General features: G+C 38.4%; 1 protein-coding gene across 8 annotated transcripts in view; it reads left to right on the forward strand.

Annotated features, from left to right (window-relative positions):
- cntn2 (contactin 2) overlaps nucleotides 1-21,847 on the forward strand; it is an 84,891-nt gene that overhangs the window by 37,994 nt on the left and 25,050 nt on the right. For 7 of the 8 annotated variants that reach the window (XM_062978561.1, XM_062978564.1, XM_062978562.1 and 4 more), the window contains 6 exons: nucleotides 9,799-9,943; nucleotides 12,405-12,580; nucleotides 14,478-14,573; nucleotides 16,532-16,741; nucleotides 19,878-19,977; nucleotides 21,233-21,408. In XM_062978561.1, the coding sequence (XP_062834631.1) occupies nucleotides 9,799-9,943; nucleotides 12,405-12,580; nucleotides 14,478-14,573; nucleotides 16,532-16,741; nucleotides 19,878-19,977; nucleotides 21,233-21,408 (903 nt within the window). The remainder of the gene's footprint in view (nucleotides 1-9,798; nucleotides 9,944-12,404; nucleotides 12,581-14,477; nucleotides 14,574-16,531; nucleotides 16,742-19,877; nucleotides 19,978-21,232; nucleotides 21,409-21,847) is intronic. The other variant, XM_062978565.1, reaches the window with a different exon arrangement.

Consider the following 21,847-nt stretch of genomic DNA (forward strand, 5'->3'; position numbering starts at 1 on the left):
TTCTGCAATGCTTGTGTTGATAAACTGTGGTTGTCACCTCTTTTCTCCATGAAAAGCCCCTTATCTTTAATCACTCTACTCTACATAGTGTGGATTCTCTCATTACTGGGAATACCAGTACCTACTCCGTTTGGCCCAATGTTTAATCATTTTTTATATGAAGATTCCCAATTTTATATTTCTTAATCAATTTGAAAAAAAGAACTTCAGTTGTTTTAAATTGAATGTGCGAGAAGATGAAACTGACAGATTCATCCATCCCCAATAATGATGTATGGCTGCACTAACTAGAAACGTCAAGCTAGTGAATAAAGGCATTCTGAGTCCTACCACATAATACACTTATATGCACAGCAGCCTTGCGTTTGGGTCCCTTCACACAGGGGCAGCTTTTATGTCATTATCATTGATGGATCCTGTAGTAATTACTATATCACAATGATGGGTGAAAAACCCCAGCACCAACATCTGAATTCCAAAGTGAATAGAGAAATATTTGGGGGGGGGGGGAGGGGGGTGCCAAATCTATTAGATAGAGGAAAATACTGAAACACAAAAATCCTTATTATTTGTAGTAAACTGATAAATTATATTTAAGCATTTTTGTGTCTTATGACTTTCCTATATCTTTCATATGTGTTAGTAGACTTGTCAACCTCACCATCTTGCTCCTGTGGTAATGTCCCCTTATTGGCGTTATTCTTGGCTCTTCATTTAACACATTAATCTGAATTTTCTCTTCAGTCCAGACTATTGTTAATTCTTCCTTACTTCAGACTGCATTTGAAAAGGTTGATCTCTCAGTGGGATGTCTTTTCATTTCAGATGGCTAAGAATTAGATAATGCCTCAGAGCTAATTCATCATCTTGGGGAGAGGCTACTTCCATGTCCTTTATAAATATCTAATTACCTTTTAATGTTCTCTGGGTCTCTTGGGAATGTAGCTGGCCTAGATCAGGAGGCAATTAGCCTATGTGGAAACTGGTCTGACCCACATATGTTGGCAACATCAAGGTAATGCTGGGCTTTCCTGTTAACCAGCTGAATATAGAAGGGCTTTTTTTCTCTACTATTCAAGCAGAGACCATAAGGAATAAGTCATCTACAAAGCTCCGTAGGAGAATTTTCTAATGGCTGCTAACATATGACATAAAAGATCAGCATAACAATGGCTAGAGGCTGAAAATTTCTCAGTGTGAGCATGAACAAGAAACCAGTCAAAAGAAAAACATGATTACCAGAGCATCTCAAAACTGGAGTCTGGTTTTGGTTTGAAGTTTATCATCCAGCTATATAACATTTTCTACAACTTTAGATCCCAAATGAAGGCTGACTTTTCTCAGAGGAAAATGACTTTCTCAACAACACACAGAGAATCAGAGAGCTTCATTTGCCTTCCTACTTCCTAAACAAACAAATGGCCACCATAGTTGGGAAAATAAAAGATGAACTGTTCTATAAATCAGGACTGACTTTTCTTGATTACCTGTTCCACTGTGTTCAGAGTGAAAGGGTTGCTGCTCAATTCTAGCTAACCTCAGGCAACTTGCTTTACTTCCTTGTCTTGCAGCAAGTTTTCATGAGAAGACTAAAGCTCTTGTGTAATGCAGCAAGATTTTTTAAAATAAACCGTGTATAAGAAAATTGTTCAAGAGAAACTAGAAATAGCTCTGAAACAGCATCAGGCTGAGAAAGATCTCCAAGGTGATGCTAAATGAAGCATTGTCTATCTCTTCAGAGATGTTCTAGTTTTCTTTCCTCCTTTGGCCGAGTGTGTTTGTCTTACCTATCATATGCCAAAATCTGGTAGGGATTGACAGTCACATAAGACTGTTATGTCTATTTAGTTAGACCTACTAACTAAGTAAAGACTACAAAAGTTAGTGGTGTTATGTCCAAATCCGTGCCATTTGAATTGTAGCCTGATCTCAAACATGTTTCTTCAAAAGTAAGGCCCTCTGTTCTCATCTGAGAGGACAAAAATTGTAGCTTTAAGCAATGACTTACTTCTCTGGATCATATGAAATTTCTGCTGATGCAGTTTTATATCCAGTTGTGCAGTGGCTGCGTTTATTCTGCTTATCACCATTCTTAACTTGGAGCATTACACAGGCCTGAATAATGTGTACAAAGGAAAAAACACTCTTCCTGTAAGTCCCAAATTCTATGAGTTACAAAGAGCATGCTGGGAAATAACCACTAAATGGAAGAATTGTGTGGCTATAGAATTGGACTTTGTCAACCCAACAAACTCCCAGTGTTCCAGATTACAACTTCTAGCATCCCCAGGGGATGCACTTATGTTAAGAGTCATGGGAGTTGTAGTCCAACACACCAGTTGGCCAATGGATTGAGAAAGCCTAATGTAAATGGTGTGTCTTTCTTTTCAAATGAAGAGTATGCCTTATTGCTTCTTCAGAGGAATGATTCTACTTCCTCAGATGTTCCTCCAAAACATGGAGATTGGTAATGAGCTCCTAACTGCTGCTTGTTCAGCTTATGTTTAAAAGCTATAAAGCTTCTGTTAAGGACACAAAGCTTTGTCATCTTTTATAGAACTGATTGCTTTGCTTCGCTTTTGCATCCCTATGAAGACCATGCTGTCTTTAAGTATACTACAAATGCATAAATAAGGCCCATGAATTATGCAAGTTTGTCTTTATTCGGTGTCAGTTATACATGAAAAGCTCTTTCATGAAAGAAGTTGAAGGCACTGGGGGACCAGGCTGCCCATGCTGAGCTCCCAGAAACTCCCTGCATTCTAGATCTATTGGGAAGACCAACTGGACAGGCCTATACACCTCTCTCTGCCAAGGAAACAGCCCATCCCTTTCCTCTGTGAAAAGAATCAATGGAAGTGTATGGCACAGCCAGGCTTTTGCACAGCCAGGCTTTTTGCCAGATTTGGCACCCAAGGAGGGGACTGCCCACACTGGGCAGGCACCCTTGGCAGACTGTGTCCCAACATTTAAGCCTTCCTTTCAGATACTCTCCCTTCTGCAGGACAGCCGATGAATGGGGGAAGGGGAATATATTTGATTGTGTACTGTACCATATTTTCAGTTTTCGGCAGCATGCCCATCAAGAGTAAGGTTTCCAGATATTACATGAAAGTCATATTACGTGAAGGTCCTGGAACACCTCCTTCACATAATACATGGGACTTCTGTATTTCCATCCTGCGTTATGTTCACAAAATAGTAACTGGGAAAGACAGCACATTGGCTGTGAGACTTCGATGTCACCTTGCCTCAATGTTTACTCCCTTAGCAACACAGATCTATCACAAACCTTTAGTGAAAGACAAACTGCCCTCCTGAAAGATATCTGTGCATCTTGTTTCACAGTCAAATTGCCATTATACTCAGACACCTTGAAATCTCAGGTGCGAGCTTGGCTGACCTTCTTGCATGCGGAATGATCAATACCTGACAGTTGCAGTTCCAGACGATCACAGGGACACACAAGAAGGGCAACAGGGGATACAATGTGGGGATGCATGGAGTTGATATGGAGTTAAAATGGGAAATTACTCAGTTTTTGCTTCTGTCTCTTTAATATAACTCTTTATATTTGAAACAAAAAATGTGAGGTTTAACAAACAGGGCTTTTGAACACAAAGTGTCTTGCAATTAGCATGAATTATTTATTGAGTGCTCACAGTGACTCTCCTCTCCTTGTCATGATGCTGAGCCTTAAGTACATCTGCTTTTAGCTATTGGAATGTCATTAGCAGATGACAATCTTCTTAAGCCAATATTGCATCCTTATTGTTTTGTTGCTCCATCAGTGTCAAGGACAAAGCCATTTCCAGCTGAGACAGGATAAGCACTCCTCTTTCTAGGCTTAACAGGGAAGAGAGGGTCTTGCCATTATTTTAATTAATCCTGCAATATTTTATGATCAACACAAGGGATGCATGGATATGCATATGTTACCAAAATGCAACAAAGGACAGAATGTAGAAGCTGGTGCTGTCTAGAAGGCCCACATCAACATATATGTATACTCTGTGTAGACAACCAATTTATTTTCTTACATATATGTAGGTAGATGCACTCACTCAGGACAAATCTTGATGTGATAGCTGCGGTTCTGAATGCCTGGACATAAAACTTCACTTGCCTGCCAAGAAAGAAGCTGTTCATGGTACTTAATCTATTAAGAAACTAGGACTCTCTCTGTACATTGGACATCTTCACTGCCCCACTGCCATGAGACTCACTTACTGTCCTTAGTTTTGGGCTCATCCAGTGACTTACAGTATTTTCGCTGCATGCAAGATTGCTGCTTTAGTGGTGGAAAGAAAAGGCACTCTTGCTGGGAATTATTGGAGGTTAAGGGAAAGTTTCACGCCAAACCCTCCGGTGATTCCTAGACTTCAGCAAACACAGAGGGAAGATTGAAACCATGATGAGAAGATGTATGAGATGTTGAGTATATAAAGGGGAGAGTGTAATGGCAGTGTGTATAAAGTTTGTTTGTATTAGGCATAGTTGTGTACCCCTAGCTTTGCAGATGAATGTCACATATACATCAGAGGAAAGAAAGGTTTTCCACCTCTTTTTAAAAATGCACATAATGATTACCATCATACAGATCTGTCTTACATAAATACACATTTTCCCCATTGGGTTTTTTTAAAAATAAAATTAAATATTTTTTCTAACATACAAATGATAGGAATAGAATTGTCAAGAATCAGTAAGTCCGTAGAACTGAAGCGCATTTCAAGCACAAGTCACTTCATTTCGAACTTCCAGGGTGTTTCACAACACTCCCCTTTCATCTAATATTCTGGTCAAGCCCTGTCTTGGAGCATAAGCCTTGGGTGCCAAAAAGCAGCAGTAAAGCGCTGGAAGAAAAAAAGGGATGTTTTGCAACTTGCTACATTGCCTGAACCTGCATGATCCTTCTGCTATGAAGAAATAATATTTATCATGGTTATGCATTAAATTTAAATATATTGGTTTATATTTAAGAGAAGCTGAAATTCAGTTAAGTAGAACAAAATGTATATGTAATCATTTAATAGTTGCCTTTGTTTGGGGAAAAGTCAGCTGTGAGTTTTTAATGTGTTAATTATTTTTCTATTTTTATTATTTTATTCTTTCTTTAAAGTGGGGGTTAAATTTTAGTTGTTTGTTAAATTTATGAAAATTTAACAAAAATAATTAAAAAAAAGAAAAGTCAACTGGCAATCCAAAATGTTTTTGTACATAAAATTATAGAGGAACATAGTTTATTCTTTTGGTCTGTGATGCAAATGGTTCTTTCTAATGCTGCCACTGTTTTACCCAGACCTACTGCCTCCAGCAGCAATATTATGGAGCTTGCACCAATAAGGAGAGAAAATCCTTTCTTCCAAACCAGGAATTAAATTTCCATGTTTTAATAATTAAGGGTACAGGTTGAGGATCCCTTATCCAAAGTGCTTGTGGCCAGAAGTGTTTGGTACTTTTGATTTTGAGGAATTTTGGAATATCTACATATGCATAATGAGATACCTTGGAAATGGGATCCAAGTATAAATGTGGAATTTATTGATATTTCATATAAACCTTTTATATATAAATTGAAGGTGACTGTATACACAACATTTTTAATAATTTTGAGCATGAAACCAAGTTTGAGTACATTGAACCATCAGAAATCAAAGATGTCACTATCTTAGCAACTCATTGTAGATAATTTTGGATTTTGGAGTATTTGGAATTTTTGAATTCTGAATAAGGGATACTCAATTTGTATAATCTAATGTCATTCAATCTCTGCTGAGTGCACATAATAAAGAAACTGGATTAATAGGAAGTCTGGGGGGGGGGAGTAAATGTTATCTTTAATTGGCTAATGTTGAAGCAGCTGCTAAACTGGGGTTTGGGCTGTCATGCACACACCCCTTTCCTTGTGCATAATCTCAAAGGCAGTAGCCCAGAGATGAAACAAGATCTCTGCAGGTCAAGGGCTGGTGAGCCTGAGTGCTTTTGTCCTGCTGGTCTTTCCCCAGCTGGAAGTTACTCTTGCATAAAATATTATGTTCATAAGACCAACATATTTTAAACAGGGTTATATCGTATCATGCAAGGAAGGAGAAAGACTTGATATTCATTATTTCGGAAATCTGTATCCTACATTCCCCCCACCAAGGAAGGGAGCTGCTCCTTTTAATACAAAGCATGAACAAAACTAATCACATTAAGAAAATGCTCAAAGGAGTAGTAAAATTTAAAAAATCACAAAAAGGTCAGTTAATAAACTTAAGCAGTGATGAAACTATATGCTTGTTTGAAGAGAAGAATAGAGTGACCATGCATTGCCACTAAATGTACTTCTTTTTAAAATAATTTTTATTTCACATATTCTAAAGTAGATAAACTACATTATGGGTGTGCAAAAAGAAAAAATAACACACAAAACTGAATATCACAGTTATAAAAATACATAGATATACATACTAGACATGTGTGCGGTACCCATTTCTCCCATTTCATTCGTTCTTTTGTTCCTTTTGTTTGGGGAGCACAAAATGGGAACCCCTCCCCCAGAATGAAAATAAGCTCAGTACGGAAGAAAGCCAGAGAAGGTTCTGTTTCCTTGCCTGCCTTTTGGACCACATGGCACTTCAGCCCATGTTGTTGTGGTTGTTCAATCACTCTGTCATTTCTGATTATTTGTGACCTCATGGACCTCTTTGACATTTGGCAGGAAGGAATGGTGCCCTTCTGCTGCTGCTCCTGGAGAAGTTAGAGGGCAGGTCTGGAAAAAGGGAATGTTTTTAAGGAGATTTTATTTATAGAAAGAAAAAAAATCCCTAAAAATTGGGAGATGATCCAAATGTTATAAAACTTAGCAGGCTAAGAGTGGTAGATGTGCCCTCCTTGTGTGACATTTTTCACCCCTCTAGCCCTAAAACTGAGGGGAAAGTGAGCCTGGCAAAGCCCACCCATTGCCGCCAATGGACTGAAAAATTTCATATTTTCAGATGCAAAACAAAAACACCCATTTGGAAAGGCACCCCTTTTCAGAAGGTTCTCATAAACCAAAACAGGGGCCTTACAAATGAAACAAACAGAAATGAATAGAGATTCTATATGATTGCACAAGTCTAATTCATACTCCACAGCTAACATATTAAATATACAATAACTACAATAAACTTCCCACCCCCCAAGGGCTGTATGTCACTTTCAACTTGCTAGATCGTGATTATAGATATTATACTAACATTTTCCCTTTACAATTCATTTTAAACAATACCTTTGTGCCACTAATACATATTTCCACTGCATTTTGATGATACATACAGGAACGGCATGGTCTTAAGAATGGTCAGATTCAGATGAAAGAAGATCCCAAGCTGCTTTAGGACTTTGAAGTAGTAGCAAGCAAACACAATAGAATTCCACTGTCTTTGAACAAAGAACTCTAGCTCCATGTTACAACTTGCCTTTTAATCTGTGACATAGGGGTCTAGTATATAAGAAACAGAGAGAGGAGCTTATTGGCATCCGGTTCCCTGGTTCTTTGAATACTGGCATTTGTCTCTGCAGGTGTGACTATGGATAAAATGATTAATGTATGTATTGCTTTACTGAAGGAATGGAAAACACATAGTGTATTTCTTCAACTCAAATTCCCTAACACTTCTAGCTAGCATATTCAGTGGTAAGGGGTGATGGACATTACAGTCCAAAAGCTTCTGGAAGTTTACAAGTTTGTTTGTTTTCTTTATTTGATTTATATACTATCTTTCTCTCATTATCCAATTAAATACAAAGTATGGGAACAAATACTAGTGCTGTAGACTATATTTCAGAAGAAAGAACTGGCAAAACAACCTCTGAGTATTCCTTGCCTAAGAAAACCCTATGAAATTCAGTCAAATTCAAGGTCCATATATATTTACTTTTTAAGGGTGGAATAGTGTTTGGTAATTTAGGAAACAGTGCAGTAAACAAACATATGCTTGGAAAATTTCCATAACTTGTAGAAACTTTTTTTGTCTCAGCACAAGTAAACGGCAGAACTTTATCAACCCTGTTCAACCTTAAAAGCTTCACAGTTGGAATGCAACGCAACTCTCCAAGGCAAAGCTAAAACTATGCAATTCTTACAAGTGTTTGAAAGGTTCCACATTGAGAAGGGTAGAACAGAGTAGAATTTTCCTTGAGTGCTAAGCCCTAAAGTCATGCACTTTAACTGCGATAATTATGACTATTCTCTTCTCTAATTTGTTCCTTCCCCACCAAGGTTGCTTCTCTCTTGCCACTCCCTCATCTGACACTCTTTTTCAGCAGGGGTTTTTTCATATCTTCTTCCCTGAACTCTCTGGGCTCTACACTCTGTTTCGTTCTTGACCTGCCTGCCTACTTTCATTGTGGTTAGGCAGCTGAGAAAGAGCAAAAGAGAAGAGGGCAACAGGAGAGGAGCAGCTCTGACGGGGATGAAATGAATTAGCAGGGATGCAAGAGAACTGGGGAATCGGAGTAGGCAGGTAGGTCAAGAAAGAAGGGGAGTGCAGACTCAGAACCCAGAGTTTCAGGGAGCAAGTTGCACAAAAATACCAGCCCAGAAAGAGCAGGAGATGAAGGAGGGCAACAGGAGAGAGCAGCTTTGGTAAAGATGAAACTAATCAGCAAGGATCAGAAGAATCAGGGAATTTGAGTAGACAGGTCAAGAAAAAAGGGGATCACTGATTCAAAACCAGAGAATTTGTGGTTTGCGCTTTCCTTAGACCAGAGGGTAGCTGATGATTGAAAATTATTTTGGCCCTTCTATCAAACAAGGGTAGAAAACCACCCCAAAATTCTAGAATGTTATACGGCTTTGTTTATTAATTCTTGACGTTTTGTCCATCCATTGCTATTCAAATGGGTTGGTTAAATCAAAATCGATAAATGCAGCTTCTCAAGTCACTCCTGACATGAAAAAAAGTTACATATTTGGTTAAAAGTGTGGATGTTGAAGGGCATGATGTATTGAGTAAAATAATCTGGGCAAGAGCCGAGTGTGTTGTGGCAGCTCTTGCATCTTGTTTTTGCACATTTAAAAGGTAGGCACCATCTATTGAGGAGGGACCTGCCACCTGGGCAACATTCCAAGCTTATTCACCTTGGTGTTATGCACAGTTCAGAGGACTGTTTTAAGACTGGTGTCGTTCCATGGAATTTCAGTAAAAGGCAGTTGCTGTGTTAACCTCAAAGGTGAAAAGGTAAAGAAATAGGAAGACCACTGTCGAATTTGTGTAGTGGATGGACTGAGTTTGGGAGATCCAGGTTGAAGTCTCTGGTAAGCTATGAAATCCCCTGGATTACTTTAAACAGGTCACCCTCTCTGGGCTTGACCAAATTCACAGAGATGCTATAAAGAAAGATACAGGGGAAGAGCTCTGTGTGCTGTTTCAAACTCATTGGAGTAAATATGTATATAAACATAACAAATGGGTAAATAATGGCAGCTAAAGTTATATATTTGGATATAAAATATATAAAGTCATAAAGGACCTGGAAAGATGATGAAACACTTTCCTTCATTTGAGCTTCTAAACAGAGTTGGATGATCATGACCTTTCTACTTATCTTACATTAGCAGTATCAAGGGACTAGGTGCCCCTCAATTCAACTCAACAGTTCTATAATTTCATGATAAATGGCTTACAATTATGCAAGATTCTGAGAGTCACAGCTCCTTTTTCTGTTTTATAAAGGATACTAAGTAACTACTGGTGAGTAGAAAATAACTGTCATTTAACAAAGTGCCACTACTCCTTTTCTGTATCCTTTCACCTTCTTATGCAGTATGGTGGCCAGCAGAGAGCACTGTGAGGAATTATGGACCAGTATTTGAAGAACAACCACGCAACACCCTGTTTCCAGAAGGATCATCAGAGGAACAAATATTGTTGACATGTCAAGCACGAGCCAGCCCTCCTGCAACCTACAGGTGCTGTTTACTTAATGCTACTAGTGTCTCAGGACTCATGTTACTGTGATGTGATATCTCTTTGTTCATTTTTGCTCTAACAACACATTTGATCTTACACTGCCAATTATGAGTCCAAATGTACATATTTTATGGCCTACTGAATTAAATAGAAAACTTAGACATGTTCTGGGTATAAAGAATACTCACAGGTATGCTTAACAAGAAAATATGTCTCGGGATGTATCCACATTTTAGAATTAGTGCTTTAGAATTTAGAATTAGACACCATTTTAACAGCCATGTCTCAATGCTATGGATTTCTGGAACTTCTAGTTTGGTGAGGCACCATCATTCTTTGGCAGATAATGGTGAAAATCTTGTAAAACTGCAATTCCCATGATTCCATAGCATTGACACATGGTAGTTAAACTGGTATAGAAATGTATTAATTCTATAGTGTATTATTTTCTCAAAAATAGCTAATGTGTACTATCAAGAATATGGTTAAACTCTGTGAGATTTGTTGCATGGGGGATGGGGTATAATCTATTCATGTGGAGGAAAAAACCCACATGGAATTCTGTCAGTTTGTCACAACTAGAGTAGACCCACACAATCGGTTACCGAACGATGAGTCAACATGTAGGTACATTTAGTTGATTCAGTTGTTTTATTCTAGGGGAGAGTAACAAAAGGACAATTTTTGTATAAAAAAGATAATTGTGCATAACACTATATTCTTTATAAAATTGGCCCCTTTGCAGAAGAAACAAGTTTTAGTGCAATTGATTTTTGCTTTCAAAAGTAAAAAAATGTCAAAAACTGTACCAACAGTGTGCAAAAACCATAGTAATTTGGCCTGAAAGGAGAAAGCTTTTGAAATTATTCATTGTTGCATTGTAGAATAAAATAAGCATACATTTCTGCTTAACTCTTCTAGTCAACATTAATGCTGTTTAAAATGTTTTTAACATATAATTCAGTTAGTTCTATATGTAGTAACGGTGATTCGAGATCAGTGTGGCTCACTCCCATGTAAATGAGTCATATCATATTTTAAGGGTGCTGCCTATGGTTCAGTTTCAAGCAACTCGGAGTGAGCAATTCCATAGCTAGCAGTTTAGAACAAGAGTAGGAGGTAAAGTAGAGTTTGGTTTTGCAGAGATTGGTTTCATAAAAATTTGGACCATGAGAATCTGCAGAGTTCCTGGGTCATCCATAAAAACCAGAGACTGGAAAGCAAATTTTAACATTTTTAAAAGCAATTTGAATTATTTTCTCAAAAATAGTGAATAGTTAAATTTCTAAAAATCTGAAAACTACATGTTATGGATATGTGGTTCAAAACATGCATTCCTCATGTCTGCCTCTGTGTCACCTCAATACCCTCAAAGGTTCAGAAACAGCAGCATATGACAGAATTTGAACTATGTGACATTTTCCCCTCCTGTTTAGTGAGGCCAAGAACCACTACAATAAACCTAGCATTACTATTACTTCACAAAAGAATGAAGTTATCCCTGTTTGAGTTGATATACCTCACAACTTCTGAGGATGCCTGCCACAGATGTGGGTGAAACTTCAGGAGAGAAGGCTTCTGGAACATGGCCATACAGCCCGAAAGACACACAGCAACCCAGAGTTGATATTGTAATATAACTTAGCCATGCCTTAATTGTGGGGGAATGTAAATTCTTATAGAGAATTAGTTAGTAACTAATTACTTCCCAGTTCTGGCAGGAATCAAGGAGCAAGCTGAGAGAGCCTCATTCAGAAGGCTAACACAGGAATCCTGCATTGAGAAACTATCCTTCCATCCACATGGTAACACTAACTGCTGTAACCCCATCCTATGGGGTTTGTTGTGACACCAGTCCGAATTGGACCCAGTCCTGCTGTCCACAGTTGCAAAGTCACTTTAGAATTTCAAGCAAACTAGAGAGAATCCCCTGACTTTTCTTAAAATGGAATTAACCTGGATTCCTTTGGTTTATACTACAATACTTGCTGGAAGTAGAGAAACGTTATGGGGACAGCCAAGAACTAAATCAGGGTGAGGCCAGGATTATAATACAAGTGTAGATGAGCCCAGAGATCCTACTCATCCAATGTATGCTACCAAGAACCAATCCCAGTCCTGGCTGTAGAAGGCAATCCTGGTGAGTGATTTGCTAGTGTGAGAAGATACAATCTAAAGGATCTTATCTTTTGGAATAATCCTTGCAATCTAACTAATCTTTGAAATGAGGAACTTCTTTGGTATTATGTATTGTACAGCAGTTTCCTATCCTCATTACTAGGTTGCTTTTGTAACTACAGAAGCGGTATTCACTATTCAGTCAATGTCCTACAATAGATCCTATTGAGAATTTGTGTGCATCATAGATGCCAGTGTATGGTTCTATTCAGACCAATGTTCATGTGCAGCTGTGCTTACTCTGTTCTGTTCCCCCCTGACCACCCCCTATTGTCTCTGCAGATGGAAGCTGAATGGCACAGAGATCAAAATCGAGACAAATTCCCGTTACAGGTTGAATGGGGGCAACCTAGTGATAAGCAACCCAGTGAAACTCAAAGATGCTGGATTCTACCAGTGTGTGGCATCCAACTCTGTGGGCACAGTAGTCAGCAGAGAAGCTTATGTTCGCTTTGGCTGTAAGTCACCTGTCTGGTCTTGACTAGATTTTCCAGAGTTAATTCACAGCAGGTAGAGCAGCGAAACAAAGTCTGTGTTAGATTCTGCAATACCTTCTTCTCCCCAAGTAAGCATTCATAATACAGCCAATCTGGCCAGAAGCTAAAACTGCCAAGGTAAAAATGAAGCACCGGTCTAAGTATTCAGTTGCAGTTGAGCAGAGCAGTGGAATAACAGGAAGAAGATGAGGACCACAAGATATCAGGCTGAAGTTATTATTTTTTTAATTGGCTCAAAAGGATCCTCTGGAGATAAGTGACTAATTCCATTTCACAAATTGGAATGGCTAAGTCCATTGAAGTGAGTGGAGCTTAGCCATGGTTAACTTTGTATTGAATTTTGGCTGTGGACAACAGAAGCAAACAAGGAGGACACTGCTTGAGGAAGAAGACACATACCACCTCCCTGCAATAAAGAAAGGACAAGGGGTACAGACATTCTGGATAAATGTCTCTAAGATGGAATAATGTCATCTCAAGCAGTGAGGTAGCCCCAACTCATTCAGCAGTTTGGGATGTGTATTTAGAGTGGGATGGACAAATACTGGAAACCAGCATGAACTAAAAGTGGCAATTCTCTTTTTAAATGTGGGGGTCCAGTGAGAGCTCCAGTCTTAACCAGAATTTTTTGAGAATCCCCCTCCCCCTTTAAGTGTTTTTATCTTTTAAAAGCACCGTCTTGGCATGGTCTCAACCGTGATATTAAAGGTAGACATTAGTTTGATGAGCTATGCAATTCGCTTGCACTGTATTGAGGCCATCATTCTTTGAATCTGCTGAGAATGTTCAGGAACTTAAATTGTTCCATAAAGTGGCTATTTTGGGTGAGGGAGCAGCTATTTAATTACTAATGTTTGAATTTTGTACCTTCCTCATTTAGAAGAAACTTGGTTACAGTTGCTTTCCAGGACAAATTAAATGTCATGGTCTTAATCTTTTAAAGAACTAAATGTTGAAAGTCCAGATTTCTTTAGCAGTTGTCTTCTCCCATAAATTAGCTTTCATTTGCTTAGTTGAAGAATTGGTAACACAAGGGCACATGGACCTGCTTTGAGAGACCTTTGTGTTTAATAAAGATGAACTGCTGGTTCATGGTGCCTACGGGAGATGCAATGCACCTATCTCTCTCAGAAAAATTGAGCTGGAGAATGACTTTTTCTGCAGCTTTTTCAAAACAGGGGGTGATTTTCTTGTTATTTCCAATCTTGAGAAAAATGTGGAAAAATAAACTTTTGGAGGGGATGTAGTGCACAACGTGACCTAGGGAGGCAAAAGTATTCCCTACATTCACCAACCATCCCTGGCTTGATCATTGGATGACGTATAATATGGATATCTTTCTTGGTGGTCACACCCATTTGGTAGACTGTATGTCAGAACAATTGATTACAAACTTTAAAAATATTTAGAATTTTAGAAAGATAGCATGTCTCATACCACACATGGCTCTTGAATTCTTTTCATTCATTTTAGCTTTCTCTACATTTAATGTTTGTGGATGTTTTGATGTTTTAATGGATTCACACTGGGATTTTTTAAACCCATAAAAACAAGTAGCTTCTCCCTGTTTTTGTTGGTTTTAAAAATATGTTAAATCTATTTAAAGGCCTGTTTAAGACCAAACTGGCAAACCCTACATTTGAAAAAATAAGTGGGTAAAAATCTATGTCTTTCAAAACAAACTGTTCCTGGTACCATCTGTTGTTATTTTTGCAATTTAATTTTCCTTTGATATGGTTAGAGGGTATTGTGAACAATAAAAAGCTTAGTTTCCTCCATATGGAAGGAATTTAATTTCTAAGATATTCTGGCTCTCATTGTTCATCTGTGATCATCTCTATTCATTTTTTGTGTTCAGTTTTGCAGGAATTCTCTACAGAAGAACGAGATCCAGTGAGGGGTACCGAAGGCTGGGGAGTGATGTTTACTTGCAGTCCACCACCACATTTTCCTGGTGAGAAAACAACCATACATTAAAAATGCATGGTTGGAAGTGCTCTGCCAGTATTTGGGGAGTGATATTTGGAGTAATATATGTTGATATGATCCTTTGTATGGATTTGTTCAATAATTTAGATAAAGCAGTTTCTGTTGCATTATAGTCCCTGTTTTTTAATTGCCTAATCCATTGTCCTTGCAAAATAGTGGAAACAAGCCCACTTTCTTTCTACAAGGATATGGTTAAGTAAGCCTTTTAATAGAGCAGAAATGGACACGATAAGGCAGAAATTGATAAACAGATGGATTCTCTCTAAAGAAAGAACAGAGTACATTTTATACTCTCACAATTTGATGAAATAACATCATGGGATTTGTATTGTAACTATATCCTTTAGCTATAAAATTATAAAATATGTCTTCTTCATAAGAAAATAAATCAGAAAGAATAAGGAAACTTAAAACTATTTTAATTTCATTGCTTTTTTGCTTTAAAATTATATGTATCTGATTGTTACAATTGTAGTGATAACCATGGAAATATAGATCAGATGTAAAAAGGACTTATCATGTTCTTTTGTGTTGACAGTTGAAATGACAGCAATTCTGAAAAGCATAAATTGCCCTGTTCATATCAAAGTGCCTGTGATTTAGGGACCTGCCTGAATTATGAAGCGGTGAATTTTTTCATGAAATATGAAAATGGGTTCTAATTAGAAGTTCTAAGTTCTATCTGTCAGAAACATTAAGTACCCAGAGCAATTACACTTATTCATGTTCTTTAGTTAGGCAAATGTGTATTTGAATATTTCAGTGACATAATGTAAGTTCACCTCTAATTTCCAACACATTGGTTTTGATAATCAAAGAGCTTCATAAATATTAGGTGACTGCACTGAATGCAGAGGAGCAGAACTGAAATGGGCATGAAGAAAGGAAAGATTTCTGTCAAGGAAAATTCTGAGAGCCTCTAGTTGAAAGCCATGGAGTTATTAAAGTGTTATGTAGTGGATTGAGTAGCTTGTGACTTTGGAAACCAGGGTTCAGTCTCCCACTTGGCCATGGAAACCCTTGGAGGAGTCACACATTCTCTTCTCCAGAAAACCCAGTGACAGGTTTGCCATAAATTGGAAAAGATTTGAAGACACACTACAACAATAGTTGTAGCTAGGGATAACATATAACATATCAGAGCAAAGAACTAGTAGCCGGATTCATTTAGTAATTTGAAGGAACTGGCACTCACTACAAAGGAACGTTGTGGGAGCTTTCCTTATAGATATTATTATTATTAACAACACATATTATTTTTGACTCTTTGATTATAAGGCAGTGAAGCATGTGCATATGTGTATTCAAGTTACCTGTTAACTTTTGGTAATGTTAATAATTTCATTGGTTTTTTTAAGGCAAGAAATACTTGTAGGCAGAGTTGTTGTGGGTTTTCCGGGCTGTATGACCATGTTCCAGAAGCATTCTCTCCTGACGTTTCGCCCACATCTATGACAGGCATCCTTAGAGGTTGTGACCGCACAACCTCTGAGGATGCCTGCCATAGATGTGGGTAAAACATTAGGAGAGAATGCTTCTGGAACATGGCCATACAGCCCGGAAACACACAGAACAACCCTGTGATTCTGGCCATGAAAGCCTTTGGCAACACTTGTAGGCAGTTTTGTTAATCCATTCTCTTGAAATATATCCTACAGCACTTGGTATTCATTGACAGTCTCCCATCCAAGTATTAACCAGGGCTGACCCTTATTAGCTTCCAAGATCAGACAGGATCTGTTGACTTTAGGGAATTTACACCCTGTTAAGGCAGTAAAGTATATGCAGCTATAAGTGCTAAATTAATGGGCAGCACCTAGACATGGTTATTACCCAGCCTTGGAAATAATTGCTAGGGTTAAACATCTAGTGTCACTATGACATTTGAACCATCAGTGTCTCACACTGTCCATTTTTATACAGGTATTGAATACCGCTGGTTTGTGAATGACTTCCCCAATTTCATCTCAACAGACAGAAGACGCTTCATCTCACAGGCAACAGGAAACCTTTACATTGCTAAAACAGAGGCCTCTGACCTTGGCAACTACTCCTGCTTTGCCACTGGCCACATTGACTCTTTTAAAAAGAGTGTTTTTAGCACATCTTCTCAGCTCAGCCTTGTCAGAGAAGGTCAGTACATAAGGAATAGAAATCAATACAACACACAATGTCCTAATTCAAGAATATGGAAGTGTAGCTTGTGGGCAACATGCAACTCTCACAGCAAGTTTTGTAGTTGCCTATTATTTACGTGGATGATTCTTTCCTTATTTTTAATTTTCTCTAAGGACCTGGGGAGAAATTTCATCACCTTTTTGGGAGATTCCAGTCATTTGACACCAAGGAGAAGTCATGTAAAACAAACATGAAATGAACTGGAACTTGCTTCTGAGTCTCTTCTAATACAAACACACACACACACACACACACTGCTCCAGACCTAAAATAATACAGGGGGCTCAAAACCTAGCACAAATAATATTCATGCCCCCTAGATGACATTTGGGCCAATAAAATTAATTTCCTTGTGAAGGGGGTGTAGGGGATCATGCAGCCCTTCAAGGCCTCCTGGGGGACAATACATCCCACCAACCCAGCCGTCACTATCAGGAGGCATTTATAAAGCAGGCTGCACTACCCAGTACCCATCAGACTAAATGTATCTTACTGGTGGTCCACAAGAGGCTGAATAAATCTGGTCTTCTATTCCGCCTGACATCACCAAAGCAGGAAGATCACTGAGCATTTTATAGATGCCAAACAAAATCGATGAACTAGCTTAGACATGTTAGAGCGTGTTGTGTAATCCTAACAAGAAAGTTTTAATCACATCTCTGGTATCATAGAATAGAGTAATGGACCCAATAATTGGGACAAAAAAGGATGGAAAAGAAGAAAGTCACTGATACCAAATGGTGGCTTCGACCCAGAATTAGAAGCATGCAACTGAACCAAGAAGATTTCCTTTCCTTCCCAGGTCCTTGAATGTGCTTCACAGAAGGTCAAGGGCCTCTGCAGAATTTTTGTGATGCACAGGAAGATGTTGTGTTTTTCCCCATTCATATACAAAGCATTGATGGGAAACTCTAGGGTTGTTCTTTACATCATTTGATCCAGCACATGGATGCAGTGAGCAAAGCAATCTTCCCTTTTCTGTCTTCTCTTGCTATGATTTGAATCTTTTCTCCCAGTCCACCTGTATTACAGTGAGTGAGCCATGCTGAAGAAAAGATTGCTTGAAGCAGCGGATCATAGCATTGCATGGAGGTAGAGGAGAATATGGATTCCCTTCTCTTGCCCCCATGTTTAGTTTCATTGGGAGGGAAGGAGGACTGTCTTGCCTCCATCCTCTGCTTTATATGTGAGCAAGGCATACAACCAAATAAAATTATTTGGACTATTGTTTTGACTCTGATGTAGTCTGACATTTACCAGGCAGCATTTCAGAGCTATCATAAAGTTGTGGGACATAGAATTATATTTTCTGTAACTTGCATTACATTTGCACTTATGTGGTCCTCAGCAGTAAAATAATATTTTGTACTGGCTCCCTTTCACACTATAGCACTATGGTTCTAGTTTAACAGCCAGGGCTGCAGCCTATGAAATCCTGGGTTTGTGGCTTGGTCAGGCAATATAGCTTTTATGGCTGAAAATTCTAAATGTGTCAATTTGTATACACGAACTCAGGTTCCCTATTACCTTATGGAAGCTCCATTCGTTTCATAGGGTTTTCTTAGGCAGGGAATGCTCATTCCTAAACTACAAACTCAGTATTTCATAGAATGTTGCCATGGCAGTTAAAAGGGACTCATACTAACATCACTATATAGTGTGAAGGGGCTTCTGATTCCAGGAAGGGATCGTCATTACAATTCAGAGAGGAGTGAGAAATGTCTGAGGGAGATAACAGGCTCAATTCAGCTGTGGATACAGTTCAGTTCAACAGTAGACTTAGCCCCCTTCTATACTGCCATATAATCCTGGTTATCAAAGCATATAATCCACATTATCTGCTTTAAACTAGATTATATTAGTCTAGACTGCCATATAATCTAGTTCAAAGCAGATAATCTGGATTTTAAATGTCAGTGTAGAAGAGGCCTTAGGGAGATATTGATGGATGAAAACTGTCCATTCAAGGTTTATTGAAGTAGAGTAAGTGTTCAGGACTGAGTCTGTGCTGTGACAAAGGTGTAGCTACAGGGCGGCAAAAGGAAGGCATTGTACCATCAATATGAATTCTGTGACCCAAATAAATTCTCCTCCAGTCCCCACATTTCTAGCATTGCAATAATATAAAACTTCAGTTGAGTATTTAGAAATTCATTTTATTTTTATAATCATTTTTTATTTTATCATAATTCAATACATTTATTATACATCATTCGTTTAACAGCAGACACATAATATTCAATACAGTCTGTCATTCATTAACTTTTGGCATCTACTGTTATTTTTGTGCTTATAAATATTTTCTATTCCTCACCTCAGTTTAGACATCCAAAGAAATGAGTCCAACAAAATTGACAAGGGAATTGTAAGAGTTCTAGGTGTGAATATTTTTCTGTGTGTCACTCTTTGCAGTGCTAGGAATTTAGGAACTACAGATAAATTTAATGGGAGGGAATGCCCTCATTCCCTTTTTTGTAGCTATAGACCTGGCAAAAAGGTGTGAGTCTGAAATACATCATCTAAAAAGGATCTGTAGTTCCAGGAAGTAGCATCTGTCATCTGTAAATGAGCTAGTCTGCTGAAATCCTTTGGAAACTGCACTCCTGCTGGTTGCAGCCAGCCATCCTTGAAAGATTTATACACTTCTATGGGATCAAAGGTGAAGAGGTTTGCAAGACTTGAAAAGGAGTGGGATTGGAAAAAAGGTCATTGTGCTCCATCTATGAGGAGATGCTGATAGCAGATGAGCCAGGATCTCCTTAGGAGGGATGCTAACCAATCGAACCTCCGGTTATGAAACTTTCCTAAAAAGAGAACATAGGTTCCAACCTTAATATAACACACACACACACACACACACACACATATATATACACACACATATACATATACATACATACATACACACACACACACATACATATACACACACACACTCACACATACACAGAGACACACGCACACACACACGCACACACTCCAGATTTATATGTTTAAAGATTGAGATGTACTCTATATTAAAGCACTGTATGAATATGTCCTCCTTGGATGGTTTCAATGCTCTTAACCCCTTTGAATTTCCTTTCCACAGATTCTAGACCATATGCCCCAACCATTAAAGCCAAGTTTCCCTCTGACACTTTTGCTCTGGCTGGGCAATTGGTCTCTTTGGAGTGTTTTGCCTTTGGGAAGTAAGTAGTTCTATAAATTGCCCTACTGGCAAAAGGGGGAAAGTAGACATGACGCAGCCAAGCAAAAACACAATTGTGATTTGAAAGTCTTTGCTTCCAAAAGCTAAGATTGTACAGTTGGAAATAATGAAAGAGCCACCATTTAAAATAATAGAGAATCTTTACCATGCAGTTACTTACCAAACTGCAAACATTTAGCTCATGTGATTTCAGATATATTTATTTTTAGCTGCTTTGAATCCCTATATCAGTAGGAAGGAGGGATAAAAATAAAGTAAATAAATGAATAATAAATGAATCTTTGATGGTGCCCCACTTATCATCCATTCCATTACAGGGTAGTTGATCTGAGTTGCTAGGAGTTTTCCAGGCTGTATGGCCATGTTCCAGTATACATGGCCATACAGCCTGGCCATGTATACTGTATGACCATGTTCCAGTTTCCACTATACCTCACATCCTCTGAGGATGCCTGCCATAGATGTGGGTGAAATGTCAGGAGAGAATGCTTCTGGAACATGGCTATACAGCTCGGAATACTCACAGCAACCCAGTGATTCCAGCCATGAAAGCCTTTGATAACTAGTTGGTTTGAGTTAGCAAACTGTGCTGCATTTGCCTGTTACATGAACTAAAAATTAATAATCTGAATATGTTTTTTTTCAATATTATGCTTACTTTTGATTATTGGGTAATAAATGTCAGCAGATTTGACTTAGAGTTTACCATGGCTTGATTAATTCAAAACTGTTTTTAGTGCTGGTAATTTTTACCTGGAATGGTGAAATAATAAATAAGAATGATTCTGAATGTGTTTGGAGATTATACCAAATAATTAGTAATTTAAAATACATCCCAAAGTCCCAGATTGGGAATGGAGAATGGAAATCATTTAGTCAAAGCAAGTGATTTACAGACATAACTTGACCTTTAGTGAGTCAATTAATTATTTGTTAATTAAACTCTGGGTTGAGAGAGATAGTAGGAAATAAGACAGTTAAGTAATAAGACAAAGGGGAACATTAGGATGTTTTAAATAATGCAAGATGCTGCTCACATTGGGGGGAAATTTAAGGAAAAGGAGCTGTGCTCAATATCTAGCCATGGCTAGATAAAAATGCTTTCTTGACTACATCTCCTAGAATCCCTCATTCTACAATCCAGTTCGCAATCCTAACTTTTTCAAAGTAATAGTAATTCTATTGCCCTTGAAGACTGCAGTGTAATTTCATATAGATTTTCTTTTGTAATCTAGCCCTGTCCCTCAAATAAGATGGAGGAAGTTGGATGGTGGTCAATCTTCCAGGTGGATTACAACAGAACCTCTCCTGGAGTTTAAAGAGGTCAGCTTTGAGGATGAAGGCACTTATGAGTGTGAGGCTGAGAACATCCAAGGAAAAGACACCTATCGAGGTCGCATCATAATTCAAGGTAAAGCAGCCTAGCAAGTTTCTGTGCAAGACACAGCTTGCTATTTTGATAATTATTTGTCCATCCTTCAAATACTTAGGGCTTCTGTCCAGGAAACCACAAATGTCCATACCTGTTTTGGTTAGAGGAGGGATGTTCAAACTTGGGTCCCCAGATTTTGTCGGACCTGCTGTTTGGGGCTTTTGAGGCTGAGGTCCCAGGTTTGGGACTCGTTGTCCTAAAACTGAGCATCCAAGTATTGGGAATTGATCCACATGGAAATGGAGACTTGGAACAATGCATATTTTTTCTTACGTCTGATATAATGCATAGAAAAGATGGAAAGAAGAAGATGAAACAGTAAACCAAAGAGCAAGTGTTAACAAGTGAGCTTGATATAGGGATGAGGCAAGTCTGATTGAACCAAAGACTTGTATTCAGAGTAAAATGCCTATCATGC

This window comes from Anolis carolinensis, chromosome 4 (assembly GCF_035594765.1).
Source record: "Anolis carolinensis isolate JA03-04 chromosome 4, rAnoCar3.1.pri, whole genome shotgun sequence".
NCBI classification, from domain to species: domain Eukaryota; kingdom Metazoa; phylum Chordata; class Lepidosauria; order Squamata; family Dactyloidae; genus Anolis; species Anolis carolinensis.